Consider the following 22,644-nt stretch of genomic DNA (forward strand, 5'->3'; position numbering starts at 1 on the left):
TAAGATTTATTCACAGAGTCGAATGTAAGAATGAAGAGCGCAATGCACATCGCACAGTGGAGGACAATTCTTCAGCGGCAGCCGCCATGTCAGTTCTTCTTCAATATGACTCGGTGGCAACGCGAGAAAATTCTTGCTTTATTGTTAGTGTTCTTATCGCTTATTTACTTATTTCTCTTTTCATTCCAGTTCATATTTTTAAACTAGCTAATATGGTTAATATATTGTGTTGACCAAAGTGTACTTTTAACTCACTTGTTCTTTCCCTTACCCACCAGCCCCCTCAAAGTAGGATAGGGTATGAATCGTGTATTTTCGCCGAAAAGGAGGGACTTCTTGAAGTCCATAGCATAGACTCACGGTTTCTGGCTACCAGAGGGTTGGTTCCCATCTTTTATACAGGGGCCATGGAAGACAATGAGCCAATTGTCAAGGTTAGCTAGGTTATTCCCTAATCAATTACAAATTCTGTTTTTGATGATGCTTAGTAAGTTGTTACGATAAAATTTCCAAATGCCTTGGTTCAAAATGATTTAAAAGGACATTAAATTTGTCACCAGAAAATGTAGTGGCTCGAAATGAATGTTTCCACCAAGACGTTCACCTTTATTATCGAGAATAAAAAGGATTCACATATATATTATATTCATAATAGAGTTGCCTCTTTGTTTCTCCATAGGAATAAGATAATATCAAGAAAATTAATGGAACAACTCGAAATCAAGAAAGTCAAGGAAGAAAAGAAATACATGACAACTTCTAACAAGGTTCGATAATTGACTTTTTTATAAAAAAAAATTTAGCTATCTAGGCCGTTTTGCCTGCGTTGAACGATTTAACCTGGATTTTTCGATGTTTTGCAATTTGAATTAACTCGGTCAATAATGAAGAAAAACTAAAATCTAAGAAATGAGTAGATTTCTTCACGGTCTCTTTCTGATTGAGGTGCCTTTCGGTTGTTTCAGCAGTGTTCGTGTAGTGAATTAATTAATTATATCATTAATATTTGTTATCGGTTTCACTCGTGTCGAAGAAATATCTTGTCGTCATCATGCATGTAATGACTGCCACGAGGGTAAATTTTTTTTTTCTGGATGCTTTGATTTAGCAAGGAAATCTTTATTCAAGAGTAAAATGACGAAAAGGAAACGGAGTTACTCCAAGCTTGTCCTTTCGCTGAGAATTTACAACAGATATACACGTGTTAGGCCGGGGAATGTTCTCGGTGTTCCCTTTCATAGTCCAACAAATATTTTTGCTCAAGCAATTGGTCAAAACACATCACGTTACCGAATATTCCTCAACTAAAACTGGGGATGTCCGTGGATATACCCGAAGTGACATTCCCCAATCTTCAAACCTTGCGTCCAATACGGGAGACTATCACTTAAAATCTTTTTCAAGATTAGAAACGTTGTGTGGCTGTTACAGGAACAAGTTTATTTTGTTCATAAAATCGCGTCAGCGAACACTGAAAAGTGAACATATCCCACATCGTAGACAAAAAGCTGTTCGTAAACATTTTTCCCACGCGTTGAAAAATATTTGAAGGATAAGAAACGCAATAGTCTCCACTTGGCGCGAAAACTTGCGTGTATATTTTTCCTTCGACATTGTCTGTTCCTGAAAACTCACAGTTTTCCTCGAACTTCGCTCTTGGAAAACTGTTCGCATCTCGGAACAGATAACATCTACGGATAAATATTCGCACATGTTTTTGTACCAAATGATAATAATAATAATAATAATAATAATGATAATGATAATGATAATGATAATGATAATGATAATGATAATAATAATAATAATAATAATAATAATAATAATAACTTGTATTTATATAGCGCTCATATCTTGAACTCATGGCGCTTTACAACACTGTACGGGGGACTTTACCAGACTGCTAAGCAGTTTACAATCAAATGAAAGCGAATATAACAGATGCCCCCTCCCCGATCCCCCCACTGATTCCCAGTAACCAGGCCAGAACACATCACAGTAATCTCGTGAAGTGGGTTCTTTAACGTCCCCTGCCTAACCAAATTAAATAATTAATAGATGCAGGAGACGGGACCTCCATTTATTCGTCCATATCCGAGAAGACTAGAATATCTAACCATTTCTTGATCGATGTCGTAGAAAGGTAGCATATTCTTCTCAATTATTATAAGACCCTGAGTGTTGGTCCGGCCGGGGCTCGAACCCTCGACCTCCCGCACAACAGTCCGGCGCTAAACCAATTGAGCTAACCGGGAGGCGGTGGAGGCTATTGTTTATAAATTCCAGAACAATAGTCAAAGAAGGTTTAATAAAGAAAGTGTTCATTCGATCATGACAATTCTCTGTCAGACTGAGGCTTGATGGTCTCGGCTCTTGAGTCTAAACGCAGTTTAAAATGTTAAGGATTTTATAATTATAAAACCATTCTCAAACCAAGTTACAGAATTTTATCAAAGATATCTTTAGAGTCTGATGATTTCTTTCACTCTCGCCTCCTTTAATTGTTAAATGACTCTGGAGGCAAAAAGATAAGTTTAAGCATGCTCTTACAATCACCATTTCTTGATTTTGTTTTTCCATAAATCTTTCTTAGATCTCTGATAAGTTGAAAAACCATTTTAAGTTCTTACAAAAAGGAACTTTTTACACTTTAAACGGTTAAATCGGCCTACAAATTGTCGCAGCCTAAGTATCATGAAGTTGAGTTTTGAACCAAATTTAAAGTGTATACTCCAAAAGTAGATATTCTATAACAAAGTTCTTCCTGCGTTTGTCATCAAATTAGATAAAACGTTTTTTTGACGTGTTTACAATAAAAATGTTGAGACCAATTTTTCAAAACTTAAAAAAAATAATTGGAGAGTATGTTCTGCGAATTGACTTTAGTTCCTCAACTTGTCTGTAAGGTTTATCATCAACTGATATATAATTCCATTTTAACTTAATTCATCGCAAATATTCGAGCCTAGTCCTTCAGATGTTTGAGCCCATGGGCTGCGCTACAACCAAACTGAATAATATGCTCAAAAGTTGCTTTTCGTCCCTCAAATTGCTTTTAAAAGTGTTTCATCGATTACATGATAGTGTTCTTCCTTTTTAACGTGATTCTATTAAAATATTGAAGTTAAATTTTTTTCAATTCCGAGCTCGTGAGGTTCAGTTGAAAGAGTATATTCAAAAATCGCTTTCCTTTTTTTTTGTCCTATTTTGTTTAAAGTTTATTATCAACTCATGTAGAACTATTTTATAACGTGATTGGATAAAATCCTGGAGCCTTGTCATTAATAACGTCCGAGCTCTGTTGATGAAAAGCAAATCGAAACAGTATGCTCTCAAATTTGATCTTTGTATCTCACAGTGCTTCTATAGTTTGTTTACTTAATTGATGTGATTCTAGAGCTTAATTGTCAAACGTCTGAGCCTTTGAGGCTCAAAGCAAATTGAATTAGCATGCTCCAAAAATTGATGCATTCTCAATTTGTTTGCGGAATTCATTCATAATAGTAATTCATTATTACTTTCCCAGTTGCCGGAAGCTTAGTCAGTTGTTTTTGCTGAGAAAAAGAAAAGTTGCATTTGTTTATAAAATCGAACATTCTTTTATGGTGTACAAGTTGGTTTAGGAATTCAGTTAACACGTCAGTTAAATTAATTGCGTACTTTTCAATCGATTTCTGTGTTAAATGTAGATACAATTGGCCGGCTTAAAGATATTTTATTTTGAACAGCATCATGCGAAAATATGTGGATACAAAATTTTAAATGTTGAAAACAAAGTGTTTACTCCTCTTTGTTTTATTCGTTGTACTTAGTCATCAAAGCACAGAAACTGTAAAGTATTTGATGCCATCTAATTCAACTCATGATAACCCAATAACAAATGGCCGCTTTGCTGAACCCTTTCACTACCAAGATTTCATTAGCAATTTTGTCTTGGGTCTTCCATACTTTGGTAAAGGATCAACTCGAAATCCCCCCGTTGCAATTTTTCTATATTCTCATCAATTGTCTACTACGTATTGTATTGATGTTGTAAGGAGAAATTCTGTTTTGGTCACTCATGGGAGTTTTAACATCCAACAGGGATAGGACACCAAAGAAAATCTGTTTTTAAGTTGATTAATTCAAAGATGTTGTCTGGGAACGAATTTATAAAAGAAATCCGGATAGCCTGATTTGAATTTATAGCTTTTATTGGGGCCTTCTATCAGAGAATAACTTAGAAAACACTGTCAAAGGAGTAATTTGCATCTTTTCATTCATGAAAAAACGCCACTCGGCCATTTTTATTTTTTATTGTCAATTTACATATTTAACAGCCACGTCTCGCGAATTCTAACACATCAGGATTTTACATATAAATACTCTTCTTCCATCCATGGGTCTATCAGAATTTTGAACAGACATGAGCTTGCAACCATATAATGGTTCTATTACTTTCTGGATTTTCTCATCGAAAATTTGAACAGGAGGACAGTAGATCATTTGAAAAGGCACTCTACGAATAATCCTATGTATGATTTAAGTAAGCAGGAGCTAAAATTATACATATGAATTCCTTCGTATCCCAGAGGAATTGCTAGCGAACATTTTGATAACGTGCTTGTTTTGATACCTAACTAAAATTTTGAAATCTCGGCTTAGAATAAATAGATTTAATCCTTGAAATCAGGCAGGTGAAAATCTTAAATCTAAAATCTCAAATCTTACTCGAAGTGATTTCGACGACAACAGTTACTAAAGAGTTCGTCGAATTTATTAGATTTGTTGATCAGTGGTTGCGTCAAATTTCTCGTCAAATCCAGCTTATATATATTTCCACGTTTATTTGTGCAGTCACATTTGGTAAAGATTAACTACTTACCCGACTTCTACTCGTCTAACATTACCAAATAAAATACGTTTTTCTGCAACAAACTAATAGTGCAATCTATTATATTTGTTAATACTTTATTCATTTTCGTTCTTTTGCAGACTGGTGGGTGAACATCTCTGATGCTTTAAGAGCGAATCGAACAAGAAAGTATATATATGATTCAAGTGAAATAACGATTCATTCAAACACATGTACAAAACACATGTAGCGCATTTCTTTCAACAATATTTCGAGTCAGAGCTGCTCCAAGATTCAAACGCCATAATCGAGGAGTAAAAGTTATAATTTCTTGATTTTTGTCGGTTTTGATTATAAGGGCTGTTTGAGATGGAAAAATTTCCCGCCAAAAAACTTAGAAAAATACGGGCGGTTTAAGGACGCATGCGCCAGCTTTTTCTTTATTTATTCTGTACGTAGCATCTGTTTAAATGTGGCGAATTTTCCCGCCAAAAGACTTAAAAATACGGTGCTCAAAATACGCATGCGCCGTGTTTTTTTTTTTTAATGTTATTTTTCAAATAAACTGAATATTTACTTGTTGTCACTTTGTACTATTGGTAAACAAGTCAGTAAAGTAAAGTGATCAGTTTTCGTCTCAACTTTTATTTTCACTCAATAAGCCACACACAAGTTTCATATTCAACAAATCATTTTATTTGTTTTCAATATCTCTCTAATCATAAGTTAATTAATTAACTAATTTTCGATTGAATGAATAAAAAAGGTATCAATAAAAACCTTTTTCATATCTATACTAAGACTTTTGGCGGGAAAATTTGGATCAATTTGCACAGTCTTCCCTGACAACTTTTTCGGCAAAAATTTAAACAAGGCTTCCAATAAAAAAATTACTGCTAAATTTTTTTAAACGGCATCTCGTGCAAAAAGTGCAAGTTAACAAGTAAATGACAAATTCTGTTTCATTTCGCTATATCTTTGGACTTTAAATTCTTTGCACGAAATGTGTGGAAGTTCTCCTAGAAAAAGCATCATGGCAAGCTATACGGTGTCCGATAAGGAGTATTTAATTTTTCTCCGAGATGGTAATGAATTTATTAATTCAGAGTTTGTTCTCAAATCCAACAGTTATTTTTGTAAGCCTCTATAACTTTTGCTATGATGCTTTTTTTACTTGTTTTGTTTTTAGTAAAAGATCTTTAAAGCTTCCAGTCTTCGGATGTAACACAGTACACAGGTTGAAAAAGCTTCGAAAATGTATATCAGAGATGTACAGCAAACTCCTTAGTCTTTACTTTGACTAAAATGAAATGAAAAGCGTTGTGAATTATTGGAGCGTACTCTTTGAGTTTGGTTTTAGCCACACAAGCTAAGGCATTTCACAATTAGGCTCCAAGTTTCTTAAACTAGATTTTTAGACCAATTTTTGAAGCAGAGCCAAAGAGGGGCCCGATTAATTCCGGCAGCGAATTCTTCAAAGATATTTTGCCGTTGAACGCATTCAATTTTTAGTTTTATTGTCATTATGAACTAAATTTGAAGAGCACAATTTCTAAATTTTGTAGATCATTCCCTTTTATGTATTCCTGTGTTACACCAAGTGACTGCACTAACGGATTTTTCTTCCACTTGTCAGAAGGAGAAATAAACTAACTACGATGTATCTTAAAACCAAATGCCTGCTCCAAAGGGGGTTAGAAGTGATCTTATTTTTCGAATGCTAGTTAATTTACAATGTCTTTGGGCCACCTAGAAAATTGGTATTTAAGAAACAATTTTATATAAACCAGCAAAATAACAACCATCGTTACAAATAAATAAAAAATACCAGCTTTTCCTAGCGAGAACACTGAAACTTATTTATTTTCACTAATCTGCATTTTTGGTTCGCGTTCGGTATCGTTAAATCGATCAGCGTGCTTTATGTACAAATTTCCATTCTAAAAAGGCAAATGTGTTTATAATTTTTGAAATTTCCACGAGACCAATCAATATGTGAAATAATTCAACAAGAAAACACGACAACTGTTTTGATTTGGTAAGTATCAAATTCTCTAATTTTGTTTAATTTGCATTTCTAATGTAAGAAAAATTAAATTAAACGTGTTTTACCAAAATTAGAAATCGTGAAGAGCAAATAATGTATTTTTCTTGTTAACGTGCGAGAAAATTATAATCTTTTCTAACAACAACGAATCGTTGCTAATCAAACAGAACCATATTTTTGTTTACTGGTAAGAGAACTGGCACGTTAATTTTCGTCCAATCGTTAATTAAAAATATTTTTTACCAAGTTCCGAAACAATTCACCATCTTAATTTCTATCGAATAAATTCTGCTCGTAATATGAAAATCTTTTTCTCTTCTTCGTAAAAAGAAATCAGTTTTAATCGGTTTATGTAGAGGTTTCAATTTACTTGGTTCCTCGAAAGATCCCGTGACCAGGCATCTGAGTTTTAAAACATACATTACTTCCAACTCAGTTGATGGTAAGTAAAGATATTATCTAAGACGGCACTGTATTAAATTCTTGCTTCGTGTATACGAAAAACAAACACATTTTGAATAAAAATTGTTAACTTTCTAGTTTGATTCAATTCACGCCAAAAATGAATTTTCGATTGCATGTTTTTGGCCAACTTTTTTCTCTTGGTATCATTCAGTTTTTAGTTATAAACTACAATCATCGTCCGTGTAAGAGTTGTCGTGAAAAGATTTGCTATCGAAACTAGTGATTGGCGAAAACAGTATTCACCGAGCCGAGTGAACAGTTGCTGAAGTGTTTTGTTTGAGTGCCACCTTAAATATCACCTTTGTGTGACATCAACTAGGATATGACTATGGTACTAACTGCTAAACAAACCTTAAAGAAATGAGCGATCAGAGCCTCGAAATTAATAATTCAAGTTCGGAATTCCGTAGCTAGGATTATATCCGTTTCCAAAAAATCAAATGATCGCTCAAGGCCTGTATAACAATCCGTAACGCAACAAACTATTCCAAAAATGGTGACTAATTGAGAACTTTTCACTTACCATGTAATCATGCAGTTTAGCCATTCCAAGACTATTGGTGAAAGAAAGAGGACTTCGTACAGTAATAAGATATAAAGGCCCACCACTTTTGCTAGTAATACCAAATCATTTCAAAGTTCTTATCTTTGCAGTATCATTACAAAAATTCCGCAGAGATTTCAGTGTCTTGCCTTGACCAGAATATTTTCTTTGTTCTTCCATCCTTCTGACAACATTTCGATCTCTTCCTGATGGTAGAAAATATGAATGGGATCAGGGAATGCTTACTTTTCATGAAGAAGAAAACTAAAAATTAAAATTATGTATAATTGTTTTGCTCTTCGACACAATTATAGAAAAAGGTGAAAGCATCAAATATATTTTTAAAATGTTATTTACAGTGAAGCAAAGGCAGTGAGTAGAAGAGTCATCAGACCTCCACGCATGTGGCTGCATTCAAATATAAAATGAAGTCCCCAATAGATTTAGCAAGCGAAACATTTTCATTTGAACGTTTCACTAAATATAAAAATATTCTACAATCGTAGGTTTTGCTTTTCTCCAAGCCCACACCCTTATTCAGTCCGCTAATCTAGAGTCGAAGAGCTGCTCAGACCGCGGGCAACCGATTCGTGTTACTGACGTCTTTAAACTGAGATAATACGACTCGTTTATATACCTGGAGGAGCTTAACTCGGTCATATTTTCCAAAGGCAATGCTCACCTGTTATTATAATGACACAAGAACGCTTTCGTTGTTCTACTTCACAGGTCCAATGTCTTCTCCCTTCCAGAGCGCAACGTTATGTTCAGCAAAACGAACGGTACGTCTTTTCTCAACGAAGGACAGCATGGTCTGCTGAAAATCTACAACCTCTAATGAATATGGATTAACTACTGCATCCAATAGCTGGCTGCTATGTCACAGATTTGGCGCGAAGTTCTAGCTGTTTCCACGCTCAGCCAGCTAGCAAGAATCATGCGAAATGAAAGGTATTGTGAGTGACTGAATGAATGAATAATTGCTCGTTGAATAATTGCTCGTCGTTACAAAGGGAACGTAACTAAAAGGAACGCAAAGGTGATGATGACGTGTGCGATTTGCCGGTCACGGAAGGAAAAAACAATAAGAAATAAACGCACTGTCACTCTCTCTCAGAGGCAAAACAATATTAAAGTACGTAAAGTTAATTAAAAGCGCTGTCCAACTATCACACAAGGAGAAAGTTACGCGGGCTCTGAGTTACACTACTTATTGACTAAATGACTAGCTGTATGGTGCATCGAACTGCAGTAATCCTACGAGTTGGGAGTGATAATAGGTAAAAAGGAAATGTTATATAAATTGAAAAGGTTTGGATGAAAATGTTCATTGGTCATTTCGCGAGTGTGAGACGCAAAAAAAAAAAAAAATTATCAGTGTCCATGAGGAATCGAACACCAAACGTCCGGATTACGCGCTACGATGCTCTATTAGTACGCCACAGAGAATCAATGATGAGCTATGACATTCTGCGGTCTATATGTGACACACGTCTTACATACGGCTTAGAGAAGCAATATAGAAAACGTCATATGTCAGAACAGAACAAGACAGAGACAAGTTTAATAGACATCTTTCTTATGTGAAAGGGTTGTTTATTATGGTCTTAGTCAAAAAAGTGTAGCTATAGAAACCAGTACTGTTATCAGTTTGGATGCGACACATGTTGCGTGAAAAACGTGAGAAAGTGAACATTGCCTGCAAAGGTTTTTTCGTAACGAGTGTGGCACAGACCAGAATTAAGTTTTACTTATCAGTAGCGCCCCCCCCCCCCACCCCCTCCCCTTTAGCTCAAGGTCTGAATCCGCCGCCTTTGCCTATTGCTAAGACTGTCGCAATGCTGAAATAACTATTTGTTAAATAAAAAAAATAAAAAAAATTTATCGCGCAGCTTGCATCGCATCAGTATAAACTAAACTGGTTTGTAAGGTATTAACCCTTTCTCATACGTAATTCTCGTTCCTGCCTGCCATACTGACTCTTATAACGTTAGTTCAGACAATTTGCTATTAGATCAGCTAAACAACTTTTCCCTAATTGATATTTTTCTTTCTTCTCATCACTTGTTCGCTTAATCTTGTATTGATATTGTAAAGAGAAATTCTGTCTTGGTCGCTCATTAGATTTAGAGGGTAAAAAAAAAAAAAAAAAACCAAGTTTCTCTCATCGCAATAGTTTTCATTTAAATAGACCTCTGTAGTAATCATCAATCTAATTATCAAATCTGAGGTAAGATTCTTTTTTTTCCAAAAATAGAACTTAACTTTATATTTGGTCTATACGTATCCATGTATGTGTTTTGTTTAAAATATCTTATATTACGTCATATATTATTTTGTAGGAAATTTCTCAGGAGTCATTTAATGCTCGTTACATGACGATTTCCTCGGAGTTAATAAACTCTTTTCGCTACTATAGAACTATAATCATACTGTAGCGCTTATCTTTACACGAAATTCTCCGTTTTAAAACAGGAATAAATTATTGATTAAATTTTGATAAAAATTATCTTGTTGGGTGAACCATTTTCTTTCCTTTCTTTCGTGTTCCGCAATTTTTTATCTGAAATCAAACATGGAGATATCAAGTCGAACTGAAATGACGAGTATGATTTAGGAACAATTCATATTTCGCTCATTTCAGTTGAAAATTTCTCTAGAAAGCGACAGTTAAATTACAGAAAAATTATAAATAGGCCTGGGCACTTTGGTAGATTCCATGCCTAGTTCACAGTCCTTTTCCGCCAAGAGTGGTCAGGTTTTGTTGAAAGCACACAACGCAGGCCTCCTCTGGGACACAGTGTTTGTGGAAAATATGACCTGAAAATCACAACAGAGCTTGTGTGAGATTATACCGCTTAATATAAAGGATCAGGAGCAGTTTATCTCGCGGGCGTTCAGTTCAGATCGGATTAATTATTCTCCCCTGTAGCTGCTACACATTTCCTTGTAAAGTAGTTACGAGAATTTGGAGTTAGTTCAAGATAAAAACCTCTACCTGATAAGTTTGAGTATTCTCATTACCTGTTTGTTGGATAACGTATAGATATTATGACGAGAAATTACATGTTAATCACTTCTGGGAGTTAAAAAGGCTTAAATACCTTACTCATTCGCTACTAACTCACCACATTCAAATAACAGCAGTCCTTGATTACTGGTGGAAATCTGTTCACAGAGTTTCAGCGAACACACCAGGCATTCACCGCTTAAAACAGAAACAACAAAAAACTCCTTAACATCACTAGAGAAAGGAAAGCTAAATACCGGAAATTGAAGCTAGTGGATGAATTTCACGGAAATTTGCATTTTCCATTCTATTTTTCGAGAAGGATGCGTAAGGAGAAGCAGTGAGCTGTTTCTCTTGAGTAGTTCTTGTTATAATAACACAAAAAACATCACCTAAAGTACTTACTCTGACAGGCGAATATTTTGTCCCCAATTTGAAGCTGTTGTGAGAAGAAAAACGGAAGTTTAGATCTACCGCAATTATAAAGTAAAAGAAACTAACGAGAAGCAAGCTCGATATACCTCACAAGATGTATCACTCAATAGACCACTTTCATAAATGGCTGCCGGATTAATATTCTTTTGTTTAAATTTAAATTAGCCTTTCTGGCCTCGTTCTCCAGAACAAAATTCAAAAGAATACATTATCTCAAGCGTGGCCAGAAAGGCTAATTTAAATTTAAACAAAAGAATATTAATCCGGCAGCCATTTTTTAAAGTGGTCAATGAGTGGATAAAAGAGGACTTGACGTACATACGGAAACCATCCAATGAAAGCTCGCACACGAACCACGCACGCAAAGCATTTTCACAAATCACGCACTAAATCGACGCAAACAAGCCCAGTTCGCGACTTACGCGAACAGGGAGTCTCTACATCCTCTACATCGACCTCACGACAATCCAACGCAAACACGCCACGTTTCGCATCATTTCCTGAGTAACGCTTCTATAAGTGACGTAAACTAAACTAAATAAAGCTTCCAGTTACAAAAGAAATTCCTTTCCACCAACCTCCATCCTCAAGTGTCCTGAATTGTTCCACGGAGTCTAGTTGTGGGTTTTTGTCTTCCTGTTAAATTCAACAAACGACAGATTAAAAATTGTCACGAATCAGTCCAGGAGTTATTTTATTGCATACACACCATCCCACCCCAGGGGAGGACATCCACCACACAGTAATCTCGTGCGTGGGAAATTAACGTCTCTTAACCCTAACCCTGCCAGGCGACAGGGCCTACGGTTTATTCGTCCTTATCCGGGAAGACTAGAATATCTATCCATTTCTTTATCATAGAAAGGTAGCAAATACTCCTCACTTATCTTAAGACCATGAGTATATCTTAGAGGAAGTAACACTATATTTTGAAAGGAATTCTGCACTTAAACCGAGAAGATCGTAAAAAAAAGAGTTGCTTACATTACCTTACTATTTGAACCATATGTCTCTTCATCTTTACGGAAACTGTTTAACTAAAAGGAGAAAACAAAAAAGGACAATAAGAACAATACATACAGAATCAGGTACGTTCTCTGAATACCACAAGAGAACATCTCTAAATTCGTGTGCCTTGGGGGTGCTTCCTTTTCGCTCACCTTCGGGGCCAAGGAACCACTCCTTTGTGACCACAGATAAGAGTCTAGCTTTTTCAGCAATTCGTGAATCAACGTCCTGAAAAGAAGTAACACATAGTTTCAGCACTTAAATGGTGAAAGGCCGCGCGCGCGGGGTGGGAAAGATGCACTCTTTTATCTGGCCTGCCGCTAAAGTATGGTTTTCTAGGTGTGCAAACTTACACAGGGCATACCATTTCTACTGTTTTAAACAGGGTATCTTTCCTGACCCAAGGCCTTAGATAGGGTTACAATAATGTTATTGGTGCACAGTCTATCTGGGCTGTAAAAAAAAAACAAAAACAATATTTTCTGATCAAATTCTTTCTATTCTGTCAGCTCCATTCGGTCGATATGCAAACTGTTACGCCCTTGAAAAAGATCGCGAAATTGACGGATTTTGCCTTAAAAAGTGTCAGGCCTTGTAGCCTAAAATGCCTTTCCCTGACTTTCCTGTGATGCCCCCCCCCCCCGTCTCACTGAGCTTGGGTCTTTTCCCATGGTGCCTTAAGAGGGAAAGACGAGGAAAATACATTTTACCAACCTTTGCCTTCTTTCAATCACGGCACCTAATAGACACGAGTAGTAAAAATCTGTAGTGAGAAGTGGCGTGTTACGCGGTAGAGCCTGCAGTAAGTTCACAGTGTGTCCAGCACCGAGCCGTTCAAGCATCAGGTTGATGACGTTACTCCACGTCAAGTTAGGTGTCCAATCAGCAAGCGACAGTGGTATGTATGAACGTTGACTAGCACATGACTTGTCACTATGGCCATCACGTGATAAAAGCAATTCTAAGAGGTACCTCCACTCATCTAGAGATTTCGGGAGACGTCCTGTATACAAAAAAATACAAATAAGCCGCAAATAAAAATATAGATATGAGAAGATTTCCCAGATAAGTATATGGTCACAGTCATCAAAAATAGTAATTTTAAGTTTTCCCCGCCTCGGAAGAGAAGATTCCCCCGCCTCGAGCCTTACTGCCGAATTATAGCCTCCGGATATACAAATGACTGGCGGTAGATCGCGCAATTATGTACACGCAGCGCTACACGTCGCGACCGCTTTGTTCGTCCACGCGACAAGAAAAAAGATTTCTCCCTGCTAAATTTCTAGTCTATGCAACTAAGGAGGCGAGGAAAATACACTACTTGCCCCATGGCTGAGTGCCCATAACGAGGTTCAAGTCATTGAGCGCGAAGACCAATTTCAAGGCGTCTTTTCTGAGATTTTTTTGCACACACAGGCGGATCAGACCTTCCCAATATCTGAAGGAAAAAAAAATGAAAGGAAATGTTAACAATGAATTCAACGTTGCAAGAATTATGATCAACTTGAGTGCTAATGGGAAGAACACAACCTTAGTATAAACAAAGATGTAGTGCTTCGTTTTGGTTTTAAGCGTGGCTCTAATAAGAGACAAACGTCTTGAAAATTTCCAGTATAAGAAAAGTCGAACAGGTTGTGTTTTGCATAGATCTGAAGTTTTTATTAACTAAAATTCTGACCAATACTGTCTCATTATACAGTCATATAATTTTCCTTTCGATGAAGTTTTAATTTTGACTGCCAATTCGCCCATGGGTATCCAGGTGAATATGCAGAGAAAGTGAAGAATGCCGATATATAAGATTATTCTCTTACCCATGTTTCCAACACAAATCCATGAAATCTTTACACTCCTTTGGATCTTTATGAAGAAGAAAATCTATCAGTTGTTGAAGGTGATCGGTCTTTTGCCACGGAACCATGTGCGATCCCGGTCTGAAAAAAAAAAAAAAAAAAAAAAAAAACTACGTTTACAGATTCCTAATGTACAGAAACACTTCCAGCTCGAAAAAAAATTAGCCAAGAAATTAAGGGGAAGAAATGAAGACACATATTGACCTTGGGTTCCTACAGTGTCGACAGTGCATTTCTTCCCTTGAAGAATCTGCAACAAGTGAACAATGGAACCACCACATAGCGACTCCAACATCCTCACAAATGCTGCTGACGGTCTGTTCTCTGGGAAAGGACAAAATATAATTGAAATATTACTCACAAACATATATTACCCTCGCAAATGTAAAGTACTTTGAGTTCTCATTAACTCTTTACGGCAATTTTCTTTCTCCTCATTGGCTGAAAAGCACTCTATCACTGGTATGATATCAGACTAAACTGCTCTCCAGACTTATCATCCATACTTGGTATTTCCAACTTGAGCCCGCCATCTCATCAGTTGTTCCACATAAAACACAAAATCATCTGATCTGGCTTCTAAACTTAGACCATTGTTCTGCCGACAGATCTCCATCGCCTCCCACGGCTGCACGTCGGGGAACATTCTCGCGCACGTGATCATTGTTTCACGACGATCGTGTTCATACAAACTGTTAAAAAATAAATCGGCAAAAGAAGCTGTTAACTCTTTAATCCCTGAGGGTGAGTAACATCTAACTTCTCCCCAAAGTATCCCTCCGAAATCAAACACTAAGTATCCCTCCGAAATCAAACACTAAGTATCCCTCCGGAATCAAACACTAAGTATCCCTCCGGAATCAAACACTAAGTATCCCTCCGGAATCAAACACTGAGTATCCCTCCGAAATCAAACACTAAGTATCCCTCCGAAATCAAACACTAAGTATCCCTCAGGAATCAAACACTAAGTATCCCTCCGAAATCAAACACTAAGTGTCCCTCCGGAATCAAACACTAAGTGTCCCTCCGGAATCAAACACTAAGTATCCCTCCGGAATCAAACACTAAGTATCCCTCCGGAATGAAACACTAAGTATCCCTCCGGAATCAAACACTAAGTATCCCTCAGGAATCAAACACTAAGTATCCCTCAGGAATCAAACACTAAGTATCCCTCCGGAATGAAACACTAAGTATCCCTCCGGAATGAAACACTAAGTATCCCTCCGGAATGAAACACTAAGTATCCCTCCGGAATCAAACACTAAGTATCCCTCCGAAATCAAACACTAAGTATCCCTCCGAAATCAAACACTAAGTATCCCTCAGGAATCAAACACTAAGTATCCCTCAGGAATCAAACACTAAGTATCCCTCCGGAATGAAACACTAAGTATCCCTCCGGAATGAAACACTAAGTATCCCTCCGGAATGAAACACTAAGTATCCCTCCGGAATCAAACACTAAGTATCCCTCCGAAATCAAACACTAAGTATCCCTCCGAAATCAAACACTAAGTATCCCTCAGGAATCAAACACTAAGTATCCCTCAGGAATCAAACACTAAGTATCTGTCCGAAATCAAACACTAAGTATCCCTCGGGAATCAAACACTAAATATCCCTCAGGAATCAAACACTAAGTATCCCTCCGAAATCAAACACTGAGGTCATGAGAATAAATGAAATGATCACCAAGCTCTTGATTGTTCCACAAATTCTCCTTGTCAGCACCTTAGGAAAGGTATAGAGAACAGTATGGAGAATACGCACTCTGATGTAAGGACAGCTGTGAAACCGTCACTATCAATTTTAACCCTTTCATGTCCAAGATCTTGGGTTTCAGTTCTCAGCAATATTTACTGAACACACACGACCGTTACGTTAAAGAAGTGCCGAGAGTCTGGGTACAAGTACAACTTACCGAGTTAAATGATACAGGAGAATGTTGGAGTAAGCATCCATCCCATCATGCAGTTCATGAAGTGCTCGCCGTGGATCTCCCTCTTTCAAATACTTAACAATTACGTCGTCATTCGTGACCAGACCTTGACAAAAAACAAAATCAGGACGGAAGACTTCTCAAAGGATTCTACACCAGAGATATCATGTAAGTTAAAAAATCATCATATTATTATTGATTGCACGGCCAATGTGTACAGAGAAATATCACAAATGTTTGATTGTATAACTAACGTTATAAAGATGGAGTTTCCCGGAATTTTAAGAAACCACTTCCCCTCTCACCTGCCTCTTCTCTCCAGGCCTACTCATTTTTGGCGGCTGATTGTCTGGTTTGGAGCAACTAAGTTAGACACTTCGCATCGATAGAGGAAAGCTTTCCACATAGGCCACCGAGTTTTTTTTTCGATTTTTTTTTGAGAAATTAATTTCTCTAGCATCTATACTTACACTCTCAGCTGAGAACCACGACAAGGAGAGAAAGTGGAATTTAAAGCAACTAATTGGGACGCGACATTCTTTACACGTCATATTACGAACTGACGAAATAACGAGTCCTACCAAAAAAATTCACGATTGGTACAGCACTCCCTTATCAAGAAAAATAATGTAGCTGTACATTATTTTGACCACCTAAAAAGTTATGAGACACAACAAAAACAACTGAGTACTACACAAGAAGTACAAACATGGTCTAACTCACTCACCAGACAAGCCATTCATAAACATTCTCCATGTTCTTCGTCTGTCTCCCTTGCTCATAAACAGTGTCCGCCGTAACCGCTTCACGTCCAGCAGAAAGAAATAGTAAGACAAGAATTTTGATCGAGTATTGTCGCTTTCCCGCTGTTCAGAGCTTTGGCTTTCAGCATTTTCATTGACAATGTGAAAAAATGCAGATCTCTCATTACAATGCGAGCAAACGAGCTCACATTCTTTTGCTCCTTGTTCTTTATATGTGAAAGAAGGATCATGAATTCCTTCTCCATAAGACAAGTCTCCGTTCATTGCGGAGTTGGGTAATGCCTCGTTGCATCTTTCAGGGGTAGATAAAATTAGGTGGTCTTCACTATAATCGTGTTTGTCCGCAGGTGAACTAATAATAACTTCTTTAGCTTTGGTGTTTGAAATTTTCACCTTGTCGCTCTCTTCGTGAACATCTGTGCAGTTTGAAGCTACAGATTTCAAGTTATTCACCGTGGTTTTACCGGCTTGAGTTGATTGGCCGGCCTCATTAATACCATTAAAACCATCAGTCGCATGTTCCGATACAGTTTCCAAAACGTTGAGTGGCAAAAGATAAATGCTCCCATTTTGTAAGTTATTTTCATCAATAATTTCTTGAACTGCCAGAGGGCCATTGGGAGTGGTCTTCTTCTCGCTACTCAATGTATCATGGGACATGTCTTCCAAACATGCCATGCCTTTTGCTCCATACACACCACAATCAAAACACATTCTCGTCAGGTGAGCCACATCGCCAAACGCAGGTTCATCGAGAAAAAACTTCAAATCGACCTTAGAGTTGTTCTCATCAATGTTCTTGCTCAAATCAAAACAGCTCTTCAAGGCTCCATGCAGTTTAGGGATCCATTCTTCCAAAACTTCACGAAGGCCACTGATACTGAAAAGCACAAGTGGATTCTTGACTTCATTCCTGAAAGGTCAAAGACAAAATCGTAACTCTTACACGAAGTAATTCAAATTCACTCTACACGCATTTTCATCGGTGGTTCCCCGTTAAGTATTTGAGGGCTTACAGATACTTGACGTCACACTAGACAATTTTTGTCTTTTAGTTAGATGAACAGGGGCGTAGAAAGCATTTCTAAAGAGGGGAGTCACGGTTAAGAATTTCCACATGCGTTACATAACGTGGCTTATAATGTTGCTCCACCTTGTGCATGACCGGGTTCGTGTTCATGCGGCGAAAAGGAAAGACAAACGGAATATAAACAAGCTAAATAACATTTATGCCATAAAAAAATTCTACGGATTGTTACTCGCTTGTTTTGTCTTTGGTAATGATTAAATTATTCAAATATTTCTACCAAGCTGCTTAAACGGATTTTTCCTCAGTTTCCCCCACTTCGATTCCTTGGCTATGATTTGTAGATTCCCACCTGGACAGCCTACAGCCATTTTGATATCTAACCACGCATGTTTACTAGCAACATCTATTAGACCTCACATTAAAAGTTAGCAGTAGGTTCCGGTCTGGTGAGTCAATTATGCTACTGAAAGACAAAATAGAACTCACCGAGTCTTTGCTGAACTCTGGATGAGCTCCTCGACTTCCGGTGGACATTTTATCTTCTGCAAGTCTTCTTCTTCCTCTTCTAGGTAGATTGTTTCCTCTTCCGTGGGTGGGATAGGAGAGGGTAAACTATAAGAATCCTCTGATGGAACTTTCAGTTTCTTTTTCAACAGGCCTTTGGCTTTTGACAGCATGGCTGGGATGGCGGGAGGAAGTTCTGATTGTGTGGGGCTACTGACTAACTGTTCAGGCTCTGACAAACGTCTGCTCTTTACCTGAGTTGTAGAGGACAATACCAGTTCATTCCCACGTCACAGACACAGAGAGAGACAAACAGACAGACAGAGACAGACAGACAGAGACAGACAGACAGAGACAGACAGAGACAGACAGACAGACAGACAGAGACAGACAGACAGAGACAGACAGACAGACAGACAGACAGACAGACAGACAAGGCAAACACAATAAGAATAAAGGGGGGTAAGTTTCTGCAGAAATTGTGGTGTTGCGTCGGTGGAGGGGTATGACAAGACAATTTGGTTTTATCAACTGAGTTAATAATGTACATTGGCCACCGCAAAGAGTTTCTAAAGCTGGCGTTTCAAGGGCTAACGGTCGGAACGTCAGCTCAGAAACTCGTCACGGTGGCCAATTCATATTATCAACTCCGTTGATAAAACCAAATTATCAGGCAACAACATAGCTGTGTACATAGTTAATAATTTATAGGCATACAAACATGTAGACAAGCAGATAGCTCAAATGGTGGCGAGGCAGACAAACCGACAGACAGGAGAGTTTATGGATAGAACTGACGACAAGCGTATAAGCAGGCGTACAGACAGACATACAGACAGATAGATAGGCAGACAGACAGACAGACATACATACAGATAGAGAGGCAGACAGACAGACATACAGACAGATAGGCAGACAGACAGACAGACATACATACAAATGGATAGGCAGACAGACAGACATACAGACAGATAGATAGGCAGACAGACAGAGAGACAGACAGAAAGAGATACAGATAGATAGATAGATAGATAGATAGATAGGCAGACAGACAGACATACAGACAGATAGATAGGCAGACAGACAGAGACAGACAGACATACAGACAGACAGAGATACAGATAGATAGATAGATAGATAGATAGATAGATAGGCAGACAGACAGACATACAGACAGATAGATAGGCAGACAGACAGAGAGACAGACAGAAAGAGATACAGATAGATAGATAGATAGATAGATAGGCAGACAGACAGACATACAGACAGATAGATAGGCAGACAGACAGAGAGACAGACAGAAAGAGATACAGATAGATAGATAGATAGATAGATAGATAGATAGGCAGACAGACAGACATACAGACAGATAGATAGGCAGACAGACAGAGAGACAGACAGAAAGAGATACAGATAGATAGATAGATAGATAGATAGGTAGACAGATAGACATACAGACAGATAGATAGGCAGACAGACAGAGAGACAGACAGAAAGAGATACAGATAGATAGATAGATAGATAGATAGGCAGACAGACAGACAGACAGATAGATAGGCAGACAGACAGAGAGACAGACAGAAAGAGATACAGATAGATAGATAGATAGATAGATAGGCAGACAGACAGAGAGACAGACAGAAAGAGATACAGATAGATAGATAGATAGGTAGACAGATAGACATACAGACAGATAGATAGGCAGACAGACAGAGACCGACAGAAAGAGATACAGATAGATAGATAGATAGATAGATAGGCAGACAGACAGACATACAGACAGATAGATAGGCAGACAGACAGAGAGACAGACAGAAAGAGATACAGATAGATAGATAGATAGGCAGACAGACAGACATACAGACAGATAGATAGGCAGACAGACAGAGAGACAGACAGAAAGAGATAGATAGATAGATAGATAGATAGATAGATAGGTAGACAGATAGACATACAGACAGATAGATAGGCAGACAGACAGAGAGACAGACAGAAAGAGATACAGATAGATAGATAGATAGATAGATAGATAGGCAGACAGACAGACATACAGACAGATAGATAGGCAGACAGACAGAGAGACAGACAGAAAGAGATAGATAGATAGATAGGTAGATAGATAGATAGATAGGTAGACAGATAGACATACAGACAGATAGATAGGCAGACAGACAGAGAGACAGACAGAAAGAGATAGATAGATAGATAGATAGATAGATAGGTAGACAGATAGACATACAGACAGATAGATAGGCAGACAGACAGAGAGACAGACAGAAAGAGATACAGATAGATAGATAGATAGATAGGCAGACAGACAGACATACAGACAGATAGATAGGCAGACAGACAGAGAGACAGACAGAAAGAGATACAGATAGATAGATAGATAGATAGATAGGTAGACAGACAGACATACAGACAGATAGATAGGCAGACAGACAGAGAGACAGACAGAAAGAGATACAGATAGATAGATAGATAGATAGATAGGTAGACAGATAGACATACAGACAGATAGATAGGCAGACAGACAGAGAGACAGACAGAAAGAGATACAGATAGATAGATAGATAGATAGATAGATAGATAGGTAGACAGACAGACATACAGACAGATAGATAGGCAGACAGACAGAGAGACAGACAGAAAGAGATACAGATAGATAGATAGATAGATAGATAGATAGATAGGCAGACAGACAGACATACAGACAGATAGATAGGCAGACAGACAGAGAGACAGACAGAAAGAGATACAGATAGATAGATAGATAGATAGATAGATAGGTAGACAGACAGACATACAGACAGATAGATAGGCAGACAGACAGAGAGACAGACAGAAAGAGATACAGATAGATAGATAGATAGATAGATAGGTAGACAGACAGAGAGACAGATAGAAAGACACACTTACAGACAAACAGATGGTGGGCTAGACAACCTGGGCAGTATGCAGAGCAAACAAATGTACTGATAGGCAGGCAAACATCACTACATAATCTATTGCATAACTTGCACTTATTGCAAAAAGATTTACAGCCGCGAAAATAGGTGACCGATTCCGAGAACACCTTCGCGACGTGGAGGGGAATGACAAGGACACATCGAAACCAGTCGCTAGACATTTCAATTTACCTAATCATTCTAAGCAACATGGCAATCTGCGGTCTTTCCTTACACTCTGGGTAGCACGGAAAGCCGTAAAACTCTTGAACAAAAGCTCATCTTTCAAACTGGCAGTCTAAATCCCACAGGTATCAACGAACGCTTTTCATTCCACTAACTTATTCGTGTTTTTCTCGTTGCCATGTTCCCACCAATCACGTTGCTCCATTTTCTGCCTTTAAACACAAAGGCGCGCTATAAAAGGTCCCACTGGACCATTTGTGAATCAACCGTCGTGTGATGTAGAACTCTAAGAGTCAAGTCAGCTTGAGCTACAGCTACTCCAAAGCAGTGAACAGCGGGCGCATTCCTCAAAATTGTTTTATGTCTTCGTCACAATACAAGAATTTTTGAGATTTGTATTTCCTTTCTCCAATGGAAACTGTCTTTATTTGTGGCGGTAAATTTGAGATCGAAGTAGGTGGTTCGCACGTTACCTCATGCCACCATGCTGGTGGAAGTAAACAATACATATCTCATTAGCTCCTTTTGTTCGTCTACCAGCATTTAAATTTGACCCGCATACGTCAACGGTGAGTGACAAATGAGCCCAGGTCTTCCCAGGGAAGACTTCCTTATATAGCGCGCCTTCGTGTTTAAAAGCACACACAACCCACAATTCCTCTATTCGCTCCGACGAAGGGCTAACGCTCGAAACGTCAGCTTTTATAATCGTAACGGTGGCCAATTTACCATTTCAACTTTGTCGATATATTGAAATTGTTTCGTTACCCCCACCGACGCAGCCCCAAATAGTTTCTTTAGAAACTATCAGCCTTTAAACATCAGACACACAGGCCGCTAGCCAGCCGGCCAGAAAGACAGAGACAGACAGACAGACAGACAGACAGACACAAAGTGTCGAACATTCCAATCAACAACTGTGTCACAAAAATGTCTTACCTCTGCATCCTCAGTTGGAGAGTAAGTGCCACGAAAAGAAGCGCTCCGCACATAGGAGATGGGACTACCCAGCGATACCTCTGAATATCACAACATTTAACAATGATCAAACAACATCGGAGCTCGAGAAGA

The 22,644-nt window shown here is 38.1% G+C and overlaps 1 protein-coding gene and 1 long non-coding RNA gene across 2 annotated transcripts in view; one reads left to right on the forward strand and one right to left on the reverse strand.

Moving 5' to 3' along the window:
• Positions 1-6,681, forward strand: part of LOC111322959 (uncharacterized) — a 6,984-nt gene extending 303 nt beyond the window's left edge. Inside the window, exons 2-3 of the long non-coding RNA XR_002694120.2 lie at positions 680-767; positions 4,975-6,681. This is a non-coding gene — a long non-coding RNA (uncharacterized LOC111322959). The remainder of the gene's footprint in view (positions 1-679; positions 768-4,974) is intronic.
• Positions 6,682-9,452: 2,771 nt separating this feature from the next.
• The window catches only part of LOC111322972 (BLOC-2 complex member HPS5), a 29,779-nt gene continuing 16,587 nt past the window's right edge, over positions 9,453-22,644 (reverse strand). Inside the window, exons 18-32 of the mRNA XM_022926219.2 lie at positions 22,513-22,592; positions 18,422-18,693; positions 16,869-17,818; positions 16,124-16,247; positions 14,703-14,888; positions 14,401-14,520; positions 14,158-14,277; positions 13,669-13,781; positions 13,058-13,346; positions 12,496-12,571; positions 12,325-12,372; positions 11,914-11,971; positions 11,306-11,339; positions 11,019-11,098; positions 9,453-10,710 (exon numbers count right to left, since the gene is read on the reverse strand). Of these exons, the coding sequence (XP_022781954.2) occupies positions 10,619-10,710; positions 11,019-11,098; positions 11,306-11,339; positions 11,914-11,971; positions 12,325-12,372; positions 12,496-12,571; positions 13,058-13,346; positions 13,669-13,781; positions 14,158-14,277; positions 14,401-14,520; positions 14,703-14,888; positions 16,124-16,247; positions 16,869-17,818; positions 18,422-18,693; positions 22,513-22,592 (2,642 nt within the window). The 3' untranslated portion in view covers positions 9,453-10,618. The remainder of the gene's footprint in view (positions 10,711-11,018; positions 11,099-11,305; positions 11,340-11,913; positions 11,972-12,324; positions 12,373-12,495; positions 12,572-13,057; positions 13,347-13,668; positions 13,782-14,157; positions 14,278-14,400; positions 14,521-14,702; positions 14,889-16,123; positions 16,248-16,868; positions 17,819-18,421; positions 18,694-22,512; positions 22,593-22,644) is intronic.

The sequence above is a fragment of the Stylophora pistillata genome, chromosome 10 (genome assembly GCF_964205215.1).
Source record: "Stylophora pistillata chromosome 10, jaStyPist1.2, whole genome shotgun sequence".
Lineage (NCBI taxonomy): Eukaryota > Metazoa > Cnidaria > Anthozoa > Scleractinia > Pocilloporidae > Stylophora > Stylophora pistillata.